At 34.7% G+C, this 19706-nt stretch overlaps 1 protein-coding gene and 1 long non-coding RNA gene across 2 annotated transcripts in view; one reads left to right on the forward strand and one right to left on the reverse strand.

Annotated features, from left to right (window-relative positions):
* The window catches only part of LOC120770260 (serine protease filzig), a 54673-nt gene extending 50211 nt beyond the window's left edge, over window positions 1-4462 (forward strand). The window contains exons 6-8 of the mRNA XM_040097570.1: window positions 2451-2566; window positions 2960-3079; window positions 4298-4462. Of these exons, the coding sequence (XP_039953504.1) occupies window positions 2451-2566; window positions 2960-3079; window positions 4298-4462 (401 nt within the window). The remainder of the gene's footprint in view (window positions 1-2450; window positions 2567-2959; window positions 3080-4297) is intronic.
* LOC120770278 overlaps window positions 1-19706 on the reverse strand; it is a 270998-nt gene that overhangs the window by 236659 nt on the left and 14633 nt on the right. The window lies entirely within an intron of this gene.

The raw sequence follows: 19706 nt of genomic DNA on the forward strand, positions 1-19706 counted from the left end.
GTCCTGTAAGGCACATATATGTATATGGCTGTTTCATACTTTTAATATATATTATAAATATATTATCATTCTTGTTTCGTGCATTTGAGTATGCAAATTAACCTCAGGCAAGCCTTTCTAAGTATTTTAAAACAATTAAGAACACTTCAAACCCTTTAGTTCTATTTCTAAAATACGTTGCGTTACTTATTTTTTATATTTTTTTGAATGTAACATACTTGTATACGTGCCCCGAAGCTTTCTATTAAAATACTGAAAAAATTGATAAACAAGTATAAGTTAATATTGGCCAACTTTTCAGAGAATCTCCTAACTTCAAAAGGAATATTTATTTTTTTTAAGGAATTCTTCATTCAAGACCAAATTTACTTATATTCGTAACTATTATGTTTTATTATTATGATCAGAAGACTAATTTCTATGTAATGGAAACCGCTGGGTGGTGCTAACATATACTTATGTTTCAACCGCCATTTACGGCATTTCGGAATATTAATTGGTAGAGACTAGAGTATACATATACTTCTTCGCTTCAACTTGTACTCCATATATCTTGTAGTTAGGAAAACAGGAATAAATCTGAATATTAAAACTATGAAAACAGAACGAAAGTCGATCTGATGATCTAGAAATACTATATACAAGGTGTGTTCCACAATAAACAGGACTTTTTGAATCTAGCGCCCCCTGCTGGCGCCATCTATATGTCGACTGGTGCAGTAGAATCTGTTATCTTTATCGATTGTCTAGTGAGAATTTCAAAACATTTCATTGATTGAAAGTGAAGTTATTGCGTTTTAAGTGTCAGTATGTTTGTGTTATCGGTGCGAAAATGAGCTTCGAACATAGAGCCAACATTAAATCTTGTTTTAAAATTGTTAAAACTTTCACCGAATCGTTTCAATTGATGAAACAAGTTTATGGTGATGATTGCCTATCCCGTAGAAGAGTGCACGAGTGGTTTCAACGTTTTCAAAATGGTCGTAAGGACATAAATGACGATCAACATGCGGGCCTAACAAAATCCGTGATCACCGGAAATTCCATCGAAACCGTGCGTGAATTCATCAAAAATCAGCCGAAATCATCATTGAAATTCATGGAAATGGAATTAAACACCTCCAAAACATCGACTTATCGCATTTTGACTAAACATTTGGGCTTACGAAAGGTGTGTGCACGGTTTGTTCCGCACAAATTGACTGACGACCAAAAATTGCTCAGAATCCAACATTCGATCGACGCTTGTGACCGATTATTTGACCAAAAATCACATTTAAACCATTGACCACTGCCCGTATTCACCTGATATGGCACCGTGCGACTTCTTCCTTTTCGGAAAAATGCATTTGCCCATGAAGGGAAAGCGTTATGCAGGCGGAGAGGCCATTCAAAAGGCTTGCACCGGCATACTGGCGGCCATACCGGCCAACGAGCTAAAACACTCGTTCGACCAGCTTTTGGATCGTGCAAAAAGCTGTATTGAAGCAGAAGGATACTATTTTGAATAAAATAAATTGATTTTGCCGGAAAAAACATTTGTTTTGTTTTTTTATTAAAGGTCCTGTTTACTTTGGAAAGCACCTTGTAGTTTTAGATCAAAACTACGAAAACGGAACGAAAGGCGATCTGATGATCAAGAAATATTTACTATATATCCTATTATTATACTTATTAGTAATGAAATTGTGGCAAAATATATGTCATGAAGCTCCTTAAAATGTCAAAATTTGAAACTTAACAGATCAATTGAAAAGTCCCCGGCCTACCATAACAAAACACATTTTTTGGCAAAATTCTTTTTTGTTTTTTATTCGACATAGTTCTCTTTAACAGTGTATCACCTGTTTATAGCGATTCTCCAACTTTCCGATACCATTTTTATAGTACTATTTGTGGTTTGCTTTAAAACTCAGTTCCGGCGATCACTTCTTCATTCGAAGAAAATTTATTGAAAGCAAACACTCTTTTGAGATTCAAGTGGAACAGGCAAATCTGGCGAATATGGTGGATCGATTTCACTATAGATTGGATTTCGCTGTGAAATGATAGAGCCGCGTTTCATCCATTGCCATTGTTTGTGTCAAAAGTGAGCTCGCGTCACACCCAATTTTAACAGAGCTTTATCATACCCAGATAATCGTGAATGATATGATGTACACGTTCAGTTAACATCTTTAGAGCACCTGCTAAGTCGAACCACTTCACCTAACAGTCAACCAAAATTATTTTGCGGACTTTTTTGATATTCTCGTCGGTTATAACTTCGTTTGGGCGTCCAATATCCAAAATCCAAACACAATATTTTGTATTGAATTAAAATTCAACTCCAAAATAAAAATGTTGCGTATACGCACTGTCAACTCTAACACACATTTTCCATACTATATTCTCTCTTATGACAATCTGAACTGTACTTATTTTATTTTTCTTTGTTTCAAAATTTTTAGTGCCAATTTGTATGCCCAACGATTTGGCAGACTTCACTGGTCGCATGGCGACAGTCACCGGTTGGGGACGTCTCAAGTATGGCGGCGGCGTGCCATCCGTTTTGCAGGAAGTTCAGGTAAGTGATTGATGACACTAAATCATGAATTTGCACGAGAGTATTTAAAATGAGAGTATGGATATTTGACATTTTTGCACTTCAATGCGAATTTTATTTATTAAAGTGGAGATTTTAGTAGCGAAGTGGGACGAAGTTCATAATTTCGAAAACTATTCAATAAAATTTTTATTTTCTTTTTCATTTAATTAATTTTTACTGCAATTCATTTATTTTATATTATGCTTTAGTTATTGCTTTAACTTAATTTTATTCATATTATTGTATTATTATTTTATTTATTTTTATTTTTTATTTTTTTTTTTTGAAAAGCGAAAATTTTAAAATTCCTTTACTCACTTCTCTCCATTTCTCTCTCTGAATTTTGTTGGTGTTTGCATTTTAAATTGTTAGGTGCCAATTATTGAGAACAGCGTCTGTCAGGAGATGTTCCACACGGCGGGACACAACAAAAAGATTCTGAGCTCATTCCTGTGTGCCGGCTATGCAAATGGGCAAAAGGACTCGTGTGAGGTAGGTGGAAAAACAAGTTTTTTATAGTTTTATTTAATGGAATTTTAAGTTGTACATATATATACATATGAATAATCTATGTATACACATATATTTATAATACATGAACATGCATAAAACATGTGTATATTAGATCGAGGATTTTATGAGATTTTACGCGCTTCACAAAAAACAAATAATCTAAACTAAAAAAAAATTATTAAAAAAAAACTAATGTAAAAAACAATTAATAAATTTAATTTAACAAAATATTTTTTTTAATTCTCAAATATAACTGTTATCGAAAATAATTAGTTTTATTTAAAGCTTTAAAAAAATTAACAAATTAAAAAAATGTAATTAAATTTTCCAACAAAAAAATGAATTAATTTAAATTAGTTAAAGTTTATCGAAATTAATAAGTTTTATTAAAGGATTAAAAAAATAATTAATATAAACAAATTTCTAATTTTATTTTCAGCAAAAAAAAAACAGAATTAAATTAGGTTAATTTGATTTTGTAATTTTTTAAATAAATTTAAATTAATTATTAAAAAAAAATTTAATTAATTTAAATTTTTAAATAATTCATTTTATTCAAAGATTTAAAAAAATAAATTAATTAAAAAATGTTTATTTAATTTACAATAAAAAATGAATTAATTCAAATTAATAAAACTTAATTTAATTAAGTTAAAAAGGTAATCAATTTAACTTCAATACTGTTTTTTTACTGAAAATTAGGTTAATTTTTTTTAAATTAATTTATTTTTTTAAATCTTTGTATAAAATGAATTAATTAATTTAAATTATTCTTTTTAGATTATTTTTTTAATATTTAAAGAAAACTCATTATTTTCGATAAAGGCATCTGAGAAATTTTAGTTTCACAAATTTTCGAATTCTAAGGGATCAATTTTTTTTTTTATTAATGAAGAACTTTTTATTGTTAAAAAATCATATTATTTAAAAGTATATATTTAAAAAAAATATTATTATTAAAAATAAAAAACATTATTAAAAATATAATTATTAAAAATTATTTTTGTTTGAAAAAAATACATATTATTTCAAAAAGTATTTTATTGTTTGAAAATATTATAATTAAAAAAATATATTAAATAATTTTAAGTGAAAAAAATTGACAAACTTGCTTAAATATATTTTTATTTAAAAAAATTATTTTGTTAAAAAAAAATATTATTACTAAAAAAATATTTTTATTTCACACACCTACAGGGTGACAGCGGTGGTCCTTTGGTGCTGCAGCGACCCGATGGTCGTTACGAATTAGCCGGCACTGTATCGCACGGTATCAAATGTGCGGCGCCATATCTGCCCGGTGTATATATGCGTACGACATTCTACAAACCGTGGCTGCGAAGCATAACGGGTGTCAAATAAATAACGCGCACAGCGAAAAGCAACAGTCGGAGCAACAACACCAACAACAACAAAAGTACATAAAGCAACGCAATAGCAATAGCAATACCAACATTGTCATTATACATATTAAATACAGTTAGTTAGGTATACAAAAACGATTACGCATACATATACATAGAACATAGGTATGTAAGTGCGTGTAAACTCAACAACAACAACCCTAGTAAATATGAAGTTAGCGAAAATTATGTGGATAAAAAGGAGAAGAAATTTATGTAAAAATATGAAAATGGCGAAAATGTAAAAAGCAAAAACTAAATTGTGTGCGAAATGAGATTTAGAAGTCAGCGAAATGCAAGCGCCGAAATGTATATGCCGTTATAAGGCAAGCAAACATAAACACACATACTAGAGAGCAAGCGAGTGAGCGAGAGAAATGAGAAATTGCACAAAAATTCAGTTATCCAAAGCGACGAAAAAATATTAATGGAATTATGTTTAGACGCTTGGAAGGTGTACCTTCTCACATGCATATATAAATGCTGAAATTGAAATTTTTCACAGTCAACGCTGTAGCTTATGCCTTTTATTCATATTCTTTTGCGGTTTAAGTTTTTTACAGTTGCTCTTCGCACATAATGATCAAAGCTTGTGTAAAAGCGTGCGCTACCAAAATTAGCTACCCTAAAAATGACTGTTGTCAGGTATTTGTGAAAGCCGGTAGTCAACGCCTGCGGGTATGCTATGTTTTTTGGTTATCTTAATTAAAGCATGTAGCTTTGGCGCGCACGCAATTTTCCACTTAAATCTATGCTAAAGAATGATTAGTGTGCTTGTTTACACTTAATAGCATACTTTTTGGCGCAATGCAAAATATACGCCGACACTTCAGAGCGACCACAGCGCAGCATTTTCAAAAACAACAAAATTTTAGTTAATCTTCCAACCGGGTTTTGGGTGGGTTAGTGGAAATTGCGCGAAAAATCATAGCTAAAAAGCAAAAAACAAAAACAATTGTGCCTAAGTAGTCTGAATGTTTAAATGCAATTTGATGTTTTGTCTTAGTGTTAAAGTAATTTTAGCAACAAAAACATATAAATATTATATTGTTAGTTAATTTTACAAACACAAATTGTATGAAGTAGCGAGCAGACGTTGAGTTGTTTATAATTTAATTTTATATTTAAAATATTTATTGCATACTTTTAAGCGCCCAAACTATTTATTGAACTGTTTATTTATGAGTCTATGTTATAATTTATTTAGGCATTTCGAATATTTATTGAACAAAAGTTAAAAAATATTGAGAATTTTGTATTAAAAAAAAAAATTTGATAAAAAAAATTTAAATATTTATTGAAAAAAAACATAATTAGTTTTGAAAAAACTAAAACTATTTATTGAAGAAAAAGTTAAAAAATATTGAAAAAATTATTTAATACAAGAAAATATTTTATTGCAAAAAAATATTTAGAAAATTTTTTAATACAAGAAATTATTTCATTGAAAAAAAAAATGTATTAAAGAACAAACTATTCGAGCATTTTTTTTCTTAAAAAAAGACTTATTGAAAAAGAACAATTGTTTATTAAAAAAAATAAATTTTGATTTTTTTTTTTTTCAAAATAATAAGTTTGAAATTTTTTTTGGCAATAATTTAAAGTTACATTACTAAACCATTTATTTATTTATCTGCATTTTTAATTTAATTATTCATTTATTATTTATTTATCTCGCTATTTATTTATTTATAATTTAAAAATAAAGCAATCTCATTTGCTTCCCCAAAAATTAACCTTTAATTCAACTAAAAACACTGTTTAGACAAATTCTTTATTGAAAAAACTGTTTTTGTTACATAAATAGCATAAGTGTACTTATTTGAGCCGTTAATCGCAATTCAAGCAACTCATTGTAGACGAAAACGAATTTATGCCTGACATTCAAAGATTTGCTTGTTTGAACAGAATTGTTTTTAGTTAAATTGAAATTAACAAATTAGTTTTAATTATGCTCATTAACAAAACGAACAAAATGACTAAAAGAAATTATAATTTAATTTTAAACTAATGTTTTTAATGGTAAAATTAAGTCATAATAATGCATAATGAAAATAAAAATAAAACTGTAATTTAAATTCTTGCTATTAAATATGCAAAAAGTGTAAATGTAACATATATTTATAAAAATATATTTTACAAAACATTTCAAAAGAAACTCTAACTAAACTTTTTATGCATAACTACATAAAATAGCAGGATAACATTATAGCATTAAATAAAACGAATAATATTATTAAATAGAAAAATTCGAAAATGGGTTGTTTCATTATTTTTTTTTTTTAAGCTGAAAAAGTTAAACGAGAAATTTAAAAAAATATATAAAACAAATAAGGGCGGGCCAAGTTCGGGTGCAACCGAAAATTTCGTACTCTTGCAACTCAAAGTCAGGAAAATACCTTAAGATGCAAAACGTCAATCGGAGGATCGGAATCTAAGGAATAACTCACACACTGACCGATAAATTTGGCATAAGATTTAAGGTACATACTTCACATACAAACACCAATCATATGGAGTAAAGTCAGCCAGATGTTCGAAAATATTGGTGATAGTTATATGGGGGCTAGGTCAAGTTTTTGCCCAATTGTATCTATTTTAGGCACGAAGATACTCTGTTACGAGTTAAACACGCTCTCCTAATTTCATTGAGATAACGCAACTATTGGCTGATATATCCAGCATAAAGTTACCCGGAAGATTGAAAATCTTTAAATTTGGTGTATGAGGACTCAGGGAAGTACTGACCCGTTCAACCCGTTTTTGACACACAGAATTACCATTACCAGGAAAGAATTTCAATGGCACATCTTTCGGAAAAAGCTGCAGCTGTACACCTGCCTTACAAAGTTACATTTTTGACCTTCCTCAATTCGGAAAGACGTACAAAGAAATTTCGAATTAGGTCAAATATTAAAAAAATAATGTTTTCGTGCCCTTAAGCATATACAGAATTTTAGAACTATTTCCAATATCAAACGAAAAAAAACCGAAAAACTTCAATATAAATAGAACGCAGTATTACTACCATCGTCCGAAGAGACCCAAAAACAAGTTCCACATGAAATTCAAGACGAATATAATGTGTAAAAATATCCAAGAAAACAATTGCCCAGCGTTTGGTCGAATTCGGACTTCACGGCAGCACTGGGCCACTTCTGACTAAAACTCAAAGGAAACGAGGCGTAAACTTGCACCAATCTTGTTGGTCTTGGACAACAAATCAATGGAGTATGTCTTTTGGAGCGATGTAACAAATATTAATCGCATATGCGCTGATGGTCGATGGTATGTTCGTCGACCAATAAATTAAGAATTTGATCCTCGCTATATTTCATGCGTAGTGAAGTATGGTGGAGGATCAATCATGGTGCGGGGATGTTTTACTTGGAATGGTGTTGGTCCACTCCATAAGATTGATGGAATTTTAAACAAAGAGAACTACGTCGACGTCTTAAAAAATGTCATGTTGTCATGGGCTGTAGAAAATTTGCCCGTTATATGGCAGATGCAACAAGATAAGGATCCAAAGCATCCGACAAAGTTGACATAAAAGTTTTCTGAAAAATAATTTCAACAATCATCGTCCAGCCAAGGCTTGAACCCTATTAAGCATCTCAAGGTGATGTTAAAAAAGCAGTAGTTCCAAAAATATCACAAATGGATGTCCTTTTTAATGACATTAAACGGCATGGCAAGCAACACCAGTGGTGCGCTGTCAGAATCTTATAACGGCAATTCGCAATCAATATGAAGCAGTATTAAAGTAAAAAGGTTAAGCAACAAAATACTAACTGAAAGTAAGCAAGTTTTTGTAATACAGGGTTTCCACGAAAGTAATAGGAACGATTTTCTGCCGACGCGACTGTACTTCGAGGCGCACCGACTGGATTCTGTAGAGGGCGTTCCTAGCAAACGAACGAGTGGCTGGTCAGTTATCTCCGAGCACCTGGAGAGTCAGAACAAAGACTTGAACGCGACTTGTTCCTGTGAGGGGTGCAAGCCGAAAATGCAGCGTTCGTTAGAGCAGAGATTGAAGTGAGATCCGTCTTCGGTGATTGGTTTACCTGATTTCTGGGAAGACAACTGGCAAAGAAATGGTAGTGTGCCACTCGGAATTTACTGTTCTGTGTTGCTCTAGTGGTATGATTGCGACACGTCTAGTTTTCCCATAAAAACAGTCAAGCATTTGCTGGTAATGTGATTGAGTTTAGTGTTTAGACGCGTAAATCCACGATTCATCGCCTGTCACAGTGTAACAAAGGTGTTTCGAAGCACCGCTATCGTATTTTCTTAGCATTTCTCTCGACCAATCGACACGAGCCATTGACAAAATGTAACAGATCCAACGTGAACAAATCTGTTTACAAACACATTGCAATATTGAATGTGTGTTGGTACCACTAATGCCGAGAATGGTCTCAATCTCACGAAATGTTATATGAAGTTCTTGCAATATTAGTTTGCGCACAGCTTCACAAAATTCGCCTTGTAGTTATCTACGACCTCGATTGAATTCACCATAAGATCGATAAACACTGTTCCCTAATGGATCTTCTTCGCCAAAAATTGTATTAGGTTCATAGATTGTAAGTTACCCTACCTGAAGTCGAAAGGTTTAATTTAATTTTTTGGCCGAGATGAATATTTTGAGTTACTGTAAGCAACACAAATAACGATCGTATATCAAAGCGGTCTGAATATGCATACCATAAGAAATGTCAAACTTTACGATAAAGTTATGAGTTGCCAAATTTTAACACTAGGACTACCAAATCTAGAATTAGAGAATGATCTAGTGATGAAAAAATGGTTGTAAATAGACTGAGCTAATTTTTTCTTTTAGAGGTATTCAGATAGATAGATTTTTGGTTCAGCCTCTGTAGTATCTCCCAAAAGGCTTCGAAACTAATTTAGCATCAGAACTTGAACTTGAACTTGGTTCACTGATTTAAAGAAAATAAAGTGTTCAAGTATCTTTTTAAGAGCAACAGAGTCTAGCAAAGGGTACTATGAGTTAATGTTTTTTATTAGAATCATTTTCGGTAGAAAAAGGTATCCAAAAGAGACTTAAAAAGACAAGAGCAATACAATGTAAAGTAAGGAGTTATAGAGCCCTCTCCACCAGGACTGGAATATTTAAAATGCACGAGTAAGCTGAATAGATAAAAAAAATGTACTAGATTTCTATAAACTTGTTTAGTTGAAGCGAAGTTTGATCTTCATATGGCAATTCGTATGTGCTTGCAGCCGTTTGTTTACGACGCGAAAAGTTTGTCTGGCGATTTTTCTTATGTATGAAAAAAAGGTAACGTGTTTGCTGAAATTTTATGTTTTCTCAGCACTTAAATGCCACAAAGCATTCAGTAAAGATCGTGAAGTCATCGAAAATATATCTCAAGAAAATATGCCTTTAAAACAACGTCGTGTAAAGCTCTTTAAAAATCATTTTAAATAAGTCCAGCATAGCATAAAATCAAGAAAAGAGAAAGCAAAATTCACACTTAAAAAAATGAAGAAAATCAAAGAAAAGTTGCTGGTTAAAGTTTAATTGTTTTGAGACCCACAACCACAATGAAACACAAAGGGCCAAAAACTAATTGACGATGACCAGCAATACAACTCAAGCGGCGGAAAATGCCTATGTAAAATGGCACTTAAAATAGCTTCCGGTGACCCTACCTGCAAAAAGCCATTTGAAAGCTCACACAAACAAAAATAAGTGCCAGCAAAGTTGGTTAACATTTCACCTTTGCCCTAACGCCAAAGCACACATTTGCACACTAAAATGCTGAAATTGCTAGCAACAAAAGTACAGCAAGCTTTTGGGCGTTTTGTTGACAAGTTGAATACAGTTACCCCAAATTGGCTCTTTTTCGATTTCAGCATAGGGTGTCTCAATTAGCTGTGTGTGCGTGTATGTTGCTTTTGGCCACACCAGTTTTTCTTCTGCGAATTTTTTGTTTTTGTACACTTGTACGAAATTTCCCTAAAAATAGCACAAAGGCAGAAGAATAGAGATAAGCTCGTAAAGTCCATTTGAAATTTGTGGAAAAGTTTTAGTCAAATGGTAGCGACAAAATCGATATTCGGATGTCCTGAGGTGTGATATGTTTGGTGTCAAGTAGTATTAAGCGCCAAAGTACTTTAATGTTGGACAATTGGCTTTTTTCTTGGGTGAAGTAAGTTACTGGGCATTCGGCTTATGGAAAATTGCTTCAGAACTGTTGCTTAACAAAGATGTAATAAGGCAATTTGATACTTATGAAATTTAAAAAAACAAAAAATTAAAACCAAAATATTACAAAAAGTTAATAAAACAATAAAAATTAAAAAAAAAAAACAAATTAAGATTTTACACTATCACCATACGCACAGACGGAAAAATACTTTCATGTAATAAAAACATTTATTATAAACAAGAAAAACTCTTCCTAGGAGCATTTCTTATAACATGACAATATATAAAAAGACTTTTATCATGATACAGTTATAGGATTTACCTCCGATGTGAACAAATTCTTCAGAGCCTGTACCGCTGTCTTGGACAAAAATCTGTTTCAAATTTCATGAAGATATCTCGTTAAATAAAAGGATTTTTCTTACAAGCATATAAAGCGACAGCTCCGACAAATGAGTCTGAGCATCGGAAATCATTATATTAGTGCTCTGGGTCATACATATTTAGCGCGAAACTTCATAATTTCTAATAAAACTGCCACACTAAATTTTGTGAAATAAAACACCACATATATAGGAACCGAACTAAACGCCTTAAATTTAGAAGGAAAACTGGAAATCTGTATCTAGGGTATATTGGGAGTATGGAAGATCTGGACTGATTTAATTAACTTTTGATATTATACAAGTGTGCTCGAGGACATGTTTTCGCGCAATTTGATAAACATAACTCACACTTTGCCTAACAAATTACGCATCAACTCTGTCAGAATAAATAGTTGACGTCATTCATAGAAAAATTTCACAAAATTAGACGATGTGAACCAAATTATGAAAATATTTCCAGAACTATCTTCTGCATTGACTTCAAAGTCATGTTGCGTGTGCAGCGAAGTCAGGCCGATCAGTCCTCGGTCACGTTTTCAAGCGGCGAAGTGTCGAAAAACAGCGTTCAGAGCTCACATTCGTCACAATAAGTATTCAGAATAAGCGAGTAAAACTATGAATTATTGGTTTTATTGGTGGTATAGGTGGTATATTATTGGTATTATAGGTCTACATAGCAGTTCTTCAACGTTTCCAATGCAATAGTCGGAATTCTGCTTCTACCCCCAATGGCATTACCAGTGATCAAGTTCACCTAAAAGGCTTTTGAATCTACCTATTAATCAGTCAATAAGACTTTCCATTTCTTTGATTTTCTAAGTGGATACTTTTTCTGGAAGCAGCAAATTTAGTTGAAATCCATCCAATACTTCTCCAGAAAAACCGACTGTATCTAACAGAGGAGAAATTTTCGCTTTTTTTATAATGTCGGCCGCGGATTTTTGATTTTTCTTGGTTAACTTTCAGTTCTGCCGTCATTTTTTTCGGGTCTGAACGTTCCTCTTCTTGTTACTTTATAATTGTTCAGAGTCGTAAAATTATTAATAAGACATTTTGCTTTTTGGTTGGAAAATTTTCTCCATTTCCCCCTCTGAATCCGCCACTGGTAAAGTGAATGCTCGGCTTTGCGCTAACAGCCCTCTTCGGACATATTTATTAAAAGAAAACGAAAAGAGCAGATAAAAATCGATATCGATAGGCCAAACCAACGATATCCACCAAAGCGTACTATCTCTACCTTTTTTTTTGAGTAAGTTGATGATTTTTAAAAAATTTTAAAAAATTTTACTACATACTTGCGAATTCTAGGTAAGCATTATTTTCGTAATCATCGTTATGCCGTCCGAAATGCTCCTTAGAGTAATTAAAATCCCAGCAGAGAGCAGAAAGCAATATCTCAGATCTTTCTTAGAGTTTTCAGTATTTTTATACCCTGAACAGGCCGTTTTAAGTTTGCCTCGAAATTTGTAGTACCCAAAGTAGAAACCTGAACCTGAAAGTAGCATCAGTTCAGCGTGCTGAGCTGAGTCGATTTGGTCAATTCCGTCTGTCAGTGTGTCTGTATATAAACGAACTGATCCATCAGTTTTTAAGATATCGATTTCAAATTTCGCACACGTCATTTTCTCTGCAAGAATCATTTGTCGGAGACGTCGATAACGCACCACTATAATATATAGCTTCCTTACAAACTGAGCGATGGGAATCAGGTGCTGGATTCAGCATAGATTATCTAACATAACATAGAATCTCCAAACATTGTGTTCGGTTTGGGCTACTATAGCATATAGCTGCCATACAAACTGACTTATCAAACTCAAGGCCTTGTATGGAAAAATTTTTTTATTTGACAAGATATTTTCATGAAATTGGCACACATTATTTTACAATATAATGCTACAAACTACGAAGAACCGATCAAAATTTCGTTCTTGTATGGAGATTGTTTTGTGAAGGGTTTTTTAACTTCGGTTCAAGCGAAATTATCTTATATTGTTTATTATTTAAGTTATTTGAGCTCATAGCCATACGAACTGCTTTCTGCAGCTTCAACACACCTACCAAGTCTCAAATAGTCAATGCATTAGATTACAAAAACAGCATGTTCTACATTACTCAATTTAATTTAAAAAACGACAGCATATACAAATATTTAAAGCATCTACATTACCTCAAAAGTGTTGAAACTTAACCCTAACGTAGAGTGTTCACTTTTGGGTACTCACGTATCATATACACACACCTACACTTATGCATATCGGTTGTCGTTGGCAGCACGGAAGCCCTTATCTAAGCACTTGGATCCATTTTACCGCAGACAGTTGAGTTATTTGTGTAGCAACGCTTGCGCTCACTTATTGTGCGAGCTTATAAAGCTACTTACAGCGTAACCGCAAGCACTGCGGTTCAAAAACACTCAAACACCCACACTATCACATAAATATCTATATCTATAAGTGTAATATACTGCAAAAGCACTTATACACTCTCCTTAGGAAATTTATTTGGGTGCGAAAGTGATTCTTCGTTAACCCACTTTAAGGGCTTTGCCGTCGTCAATCTAACGGTGGTGTAGAATTCGATAGAACTGAAAGTAGCGTTGTGGTAAAACTAAAAGCAATTGCAAGAAGGAATAGGTATGTGTGTATTTGTGCTGTTATTTATACGCATCTATTTGTATTTGCATGTGTGGGTAGCTAATTTTAACAAGTTGTCGATAAGTTGAGATCGGAAAGCGCTTGAGTTAATTTTGTGTGCGATTAATGAAAATTGGCTGCAAATATTTTGGCTGGGAGTGGAGGGGGCGATTATTGTTGGAAAGTTTTGCTAATTTGCTGATTTTCTACATTTGCTTTGAGCAGTGAACGAAATTTGAAAAGGAGGGAAAATTAATTGCATATTACGGACCGCAGCTGGTATATAGGGTTGCATTATAAACTTAGGTTTAAATAAGAACTTAATTAATAGACAAATATTTTAAATCAATATAAATAAGATGTTTGCTTAATTCCACACCTTTTCAAGTTTTGCTTTCGTATATGGTTATGCAGATGCTCAGTCGCGCTACGATTTCCTCAATTGAATAATCCAAAACTCAACATTTAGATAGCTTTTGTTTTCAATAAATCGGAGTTAATTTACTTACACTCTTCCCCGTGGGGCTGTGCTACCTCACACAATTCGGAAAGACCAATCTCTACTCGTAGTCGAACCCCTGTATGTAACCAGCATGCTTACAGAGCATTCAGATCTACTAATACTGCTCTGTACCACTGAACTTCGGAGACAGAGAGTTCAATGGAATGAGGGAGGATGTTATGCGCAACAAAAAAGCTGACTTATGACTATTCGAATAGTTCATCTGCTGCGAAAAGTTGAATAAAGGAAAATTGTGTGAAATCCAAGCAGACTTAAATTTTTTGCCTTCTTGAGCATACTTTTAAATTTGAAAAGCCAACTGTGCGTCTATATACTGCATAATTTCTATAAACTTATATCGGTAGAAAAAACAAGAAAAAACGTTAACTTCGGTTGCACCGAAGCTAATATACTCTTCACAGCTGCATTTCTTTTAGTAACTATGTGTCCAGTTTGTATGGAACCTACATGCTATAGTAATCCGATCTGAACCATTTTTTCGGAGATTATATTGGTGCCTTAGAAAATAGTTTATACCAAATTTCGTGAATATATCTTGTTAAATACAAAAGTTTTCCATACCAGCATTTGATTCCAATCATTCAGTTTGTATGGCAGCTATATGCTATAGTTAACCGATCTGAACAATTTCTTCGGAGATTACATTGGTGCCTTAGAAAATAGTTTATACCAAATTTCGTGAATATATATTGTCAAATGCAAAAGCTTTCCATACCAGCATTTGATTCCAATCATTCAGTTTGTATGGCAGCTATATGCTATAGTTAACCGATCTGAACAATTTCTTCGGAGATTACATTATTATCTTAGAAAATAACCTGTGCCAACTTTTGTGAAAATACACTGTCAAATGTGAAAGTTTTCATGGCTCAGGGTATAAAACTGTAGAAGTTGAAAGCTTACTATTCAAATAGTCGACAAAGGACGGTTAAACGAATAGTCGACGACGTACGACTATCAACACACTGCAAACCGAATATTATTATTCGAATATTGCACTATCCGGTTGCTCCGGTTAGTGGAACTCCAAGAGCTCTGCTTCCAATACCTCTGATGGCTGAACTCAACACATTTTGGTTGCTGTTTTGGTCATGAAGTGTGTCAATGCTAGACTCGTACCAAAAGCCATGAATATTTTGAAAAACCGACGTCGAGTAAAAGGATGCTTGAAACCGTAGCTGAGGAGCCTAAATTCATCAAGCGCATCACCACTCTTCAGCAATCTTGCGGATTGCACTCCAAAAATGAGCTGAAACATCAAAACAAAAGTTTGCTGAATGTGCTGAAGACTATCCTAGACTTCTAACAACCGTATGAAAATTTTCATTAATAATTGTCATGCTTGTATTGGCTCAAAATATTACAAAGATTTGTATTAAAATGCGTCAAAATATAGTTTTGTTTATGTTAGCCCGGGTCAAATTTGTTTATACGGCCTAATTGTAGCGGATTGTACAGGATTGTACATTTTTGTTCACTATTTCACCAACTGAGTACTTAATGTTTGTAGAACCCTAAAGTGTACTTTAAGCAACTCTAGATCAACTCCAGGCATCATTGAACGTGTACAAGCCGCATAGCGTTGACAACATATATCCAAAAGAATAGTGTTGCTGGCGACTGTAGATGTCCGAAACGCTTTCAACAGCGCTAGAATGGTGTATATGAAAGACGAACTCGAAAAAAGCATCCCTAACCACCACAGAGCTGTGGTGCGAGGCAGAAACAGAAAACTGCTATACCAAACTAGAAAGGTATAACGACAGATAGCGATCACGTCAGGAGCAGCACAAGGATCCGTTCTAGGTCCAGACTTGTGGAATATCAGCTATGACGCCATACTAGAACTCAAAATGCCAGACGAATCGTACTGAATTGGCTGCGCGGACGACATTTCAGCAGTATTTATAGCAGAAGACACAGAAAAAGCGCGAGGAGATCGTAATAAGGTCACGATACGCACGCACGCATGGCTCGACTCACACAACCCTAAGCTTGCTACGGTAAAAACAGAGCTACTACTTTTAATATTAGCGCATACCTCTCAAAATAAGTATGCAAACGACAACGGATATTCTTAGGATTCAAAAAGCAGTAAACTACCTAGGCGTAAGACCGGTTTCTTACCTTCTGGGCACAAATCCAGAACGCGCCAGAAAAGCCAACGAAGATCACTTCTCAACTTAGCAGACTAATGGCCAACACACGGGGCCCAGCCAAGAGAGCTGAGAGCTGAGCAGATGTGCATAAAGAAAAAGCCGGCGTAAAGTAGTGGCCAGAGTGCGCGTGTCCTCAGCTTAGTATATTCACAGAAGTGAACCATAACCGAAACAGAAGGAACTTAAACATATTTTCGTTGCAATTTCAATTAAAGCACGACTCCTTTAAACGTTTTTAAACGCCAATAAAGTAAAAAATTCCAAAGAATATTGATGCTCAAAAAATCTTCGATAGAGAGAAAGAAATCACAGCAAACACCCACACCTTTGCCAGTATTGCAATTCAGTCTTAGATTCCTAGATTCCACACACACGCCATCTACACATACAAGCAATTTATACAGCCCGAAAACCAACCAATTAGTAAGTTTTCTTGAATAACTGCAAAGCTCCGTGTGGCACAGCTCACCCACGCTTCGAGGGATTAAGGTGGATTTAGCGCAACCGCTGCATACAACAACAACAGTTTTGCACTATTTTTACTATGTATGTATATGAATATATGTATGTATGTGTGTGTGCACTAATATTTATATAGCTTATAAAATCTGAGTATCGAAAGCCATTGGAAATGCGCAAAAGCCAACAGCAGGTGCCTTTCAACAAACTTCTTCTATGTAGTGCCATGAATTACATATGTATACACACATACATTCATATTGTACGTAGCTATAGTTAAATGCATTACAGCTGTTAGTTTAATATTACGACTTGGCAACAACAACAAGCACATCACAAAGTGCAACATTGGCACTTCGAAGATGCAAATAAACTCAAATATAAACGGAAACAACTCCTATACATACAAACTACTATAAGCTTATATATATACATCTATGTACATAGCTATATATATAAGTGTATATATGTAAATATATATATATATGAAGGCGTAGTAAAGTGTAAGCGTTGCGAGTGAGGTCAATTTGTATGGTGAACTTTAAAGTGCACACCACTTAAGTGTAGCTGGTTGGAAGCTGCTTCCAAAAGGGGACGATAGAAATAAGCGAAGATAAGAAATTGCAGCTTCTTCCACTAAAATTTATTTGCACGTTCGAAACTTACATTGAGTGCATTTTTATTTGCAGCCATCAATTGGCATTATCTTTTTAACAAAACAAGTTTGAGGTGGGATTTTGTAGGTGACTTCATTTAAGTTTGACATTTCTTAGAAAAATGTTTGCATTGTATATAGAGGTGCTTAAGAAGTCAATGACAATTTTTCTTTCAGTAATTCTTGAAAACTTTGGATTACTAAACTTTTTTTTTTGGAATTTTAGATATAAATTTATAGTGGCATACAGACTCTTTAACATAATAAATTACGCTAGGTAGCGCCGGGAGGATGGAGCCATGTGTTCACGCAAGTGCGGAAAATTCTCTGAGCGCCGTTTACTTAGGAGTAGCCAGAAACTACATGGCTCAAGTAGTTCACGACTTCATGTGTTAGACCAAGAAACCTCTGGGTAGCCAAAGAAAATCCGTTTGAAGGCGAGCTAAAGTAAGATGGCGAAACATCCCTCCGCTGAGCTGCCCCAATGAAAAAAGGAAAACAGTTTCGGATGAGAGACCCTCCTTTTGACAACGGCCACTGCAAACGCATTAAGGATTACGATTTAAGGTCATACATCTGAAGTGTCCGGTCCCTTAATTGGGTAGGTGCTACTGCCCAGCTGATTGACACCACCGTCGTCCAAGCAGTGCGATGGACTGGACAAGGACTGAGACGAGTATATCCATACAAAGGAGCGCCAATTCGAGGTGGATTCGTAGAAGAGAGAATCCGTCGCCGAGTTCTGGCACTCACCCTGGTGGATGAACGCCTAGCCACTATCCGCACCAAAGCGAAGTTCTTCAACATATCGCTGATTTGCGCCTACGCCTTGACAGAGCGCTTGGAGCGCAACTGTGAGAGCTGACCCTGCCACCATGTCAAAATCGTGCTAGGCGACTTTAACGCCAACGTGGGCAAAGAAGGTATCTTTGGCACAACGGTGGTTACTTCAGCCTCCATGATGAAATATCTCCAAGAAGGAGAGGAAGAAGAAGCCCTCCACTCCGTTGATACCAAGTGGAGAAGGACCTGGCTACACTTGAAATCTCCAATTGGCGCTAAACAGCGAAAAGAATGACTGGCAAGCTGTTGTAACTACGCCAATAAAGAAGAAGAAAAAGAAAGCCGCGCGGCAAAGAAATTACTGTATTTGTAATGCCACTGGGCTTATATTCAAGATGTAAGTTGTAAGGAAAAATTATGAAAACCTGTGTTTGCGGATTAATATCGCTAGGTGGCACTATGGTCAAATTATTACCAAATAACAATTTTCTAGTCCGACATTGCGACAAACATTGAAAGATACAACAAGGCAATAAAAATGACAATACTCACAGCCGTAGAAAAAATCCCGTTGAACCATCTCTAGGGGTATCGTATGGTATTAGATACCACAGTATCACGATGATGGCAGGGACGGGCTGGTAATGTTTCACACCTGTTGTAGGTGGAAGGTACCTGGCTAAGGGCTGACTTTAGAGTTGGGTGTTTGTTGCTCCTGAATAGCAAAGAGTTCAAAAAGGATGCCTTACCATGATTGCCGTTCTAAATATCAGACCGGCTTGTGGCCTTACATAACTTAGACTTGAATGGAACTTCCAGGCGCTCTGCTTAAAAAGATAGCGCTCCTTGCGTAACGGTGGCTATGTAAAAGCGGACTCACTTTCCCCACACTTGTGGGTGCAGATTATGAACCAAAGCAATATTTCTCTGGAAAATAGGGATGAAACTAGTAGTTACTTGAAGAGAGCAGCATTAGCAATGAGCTCGAAAGCAGTCAGCACAAGGACAGGAGCAAAACTTAATATAGCTGCAAGAGCTGGAATTAACTCTTGAACCGAATCAAAGCCTAGCTCTAGGTAGCCAATATACACCAACGGCAGCCCGAAACAAAACTTTTAGCAAAAATATGGCTACGAGGCAAGGAGGAAAAGTAGATACCAAAAGTGAAGCATCTGAGAGTGGCCTATTTTAAGGTGGACGTCCCAGCGACTTGCCAGTAGAGCTTACAACATCTACAAAGCCGCATTGAAAATGGCTAATCTATTGCGACCTTTCAAGTTTTCGGAATACTACAGAACCACGCAACCGATCAATATATACGTCGTTTGTAAGACGCCAATTAAGACACATCACATTGCATTATATCGGAGATTGTCCTTCGAAGCAGGGTGGCAGTAGATATAGTAGTTGTCGGAAAGCGG

Source organism: Bactrocera tryoni, chromosome 3 (assembly GCF_016617805.1).
Source record: "Bactrocera tryoni isolate S06 chromosome 3, CSIRO_BtryS06_freeze2, whole genome shotgun sequence".
Lineage (NCBI taxonomy): Eukaryota > Metazoa > Arthropoda > Insecta > Diptera > Tephritidae > Bactrocera > Bactrocera tryoni.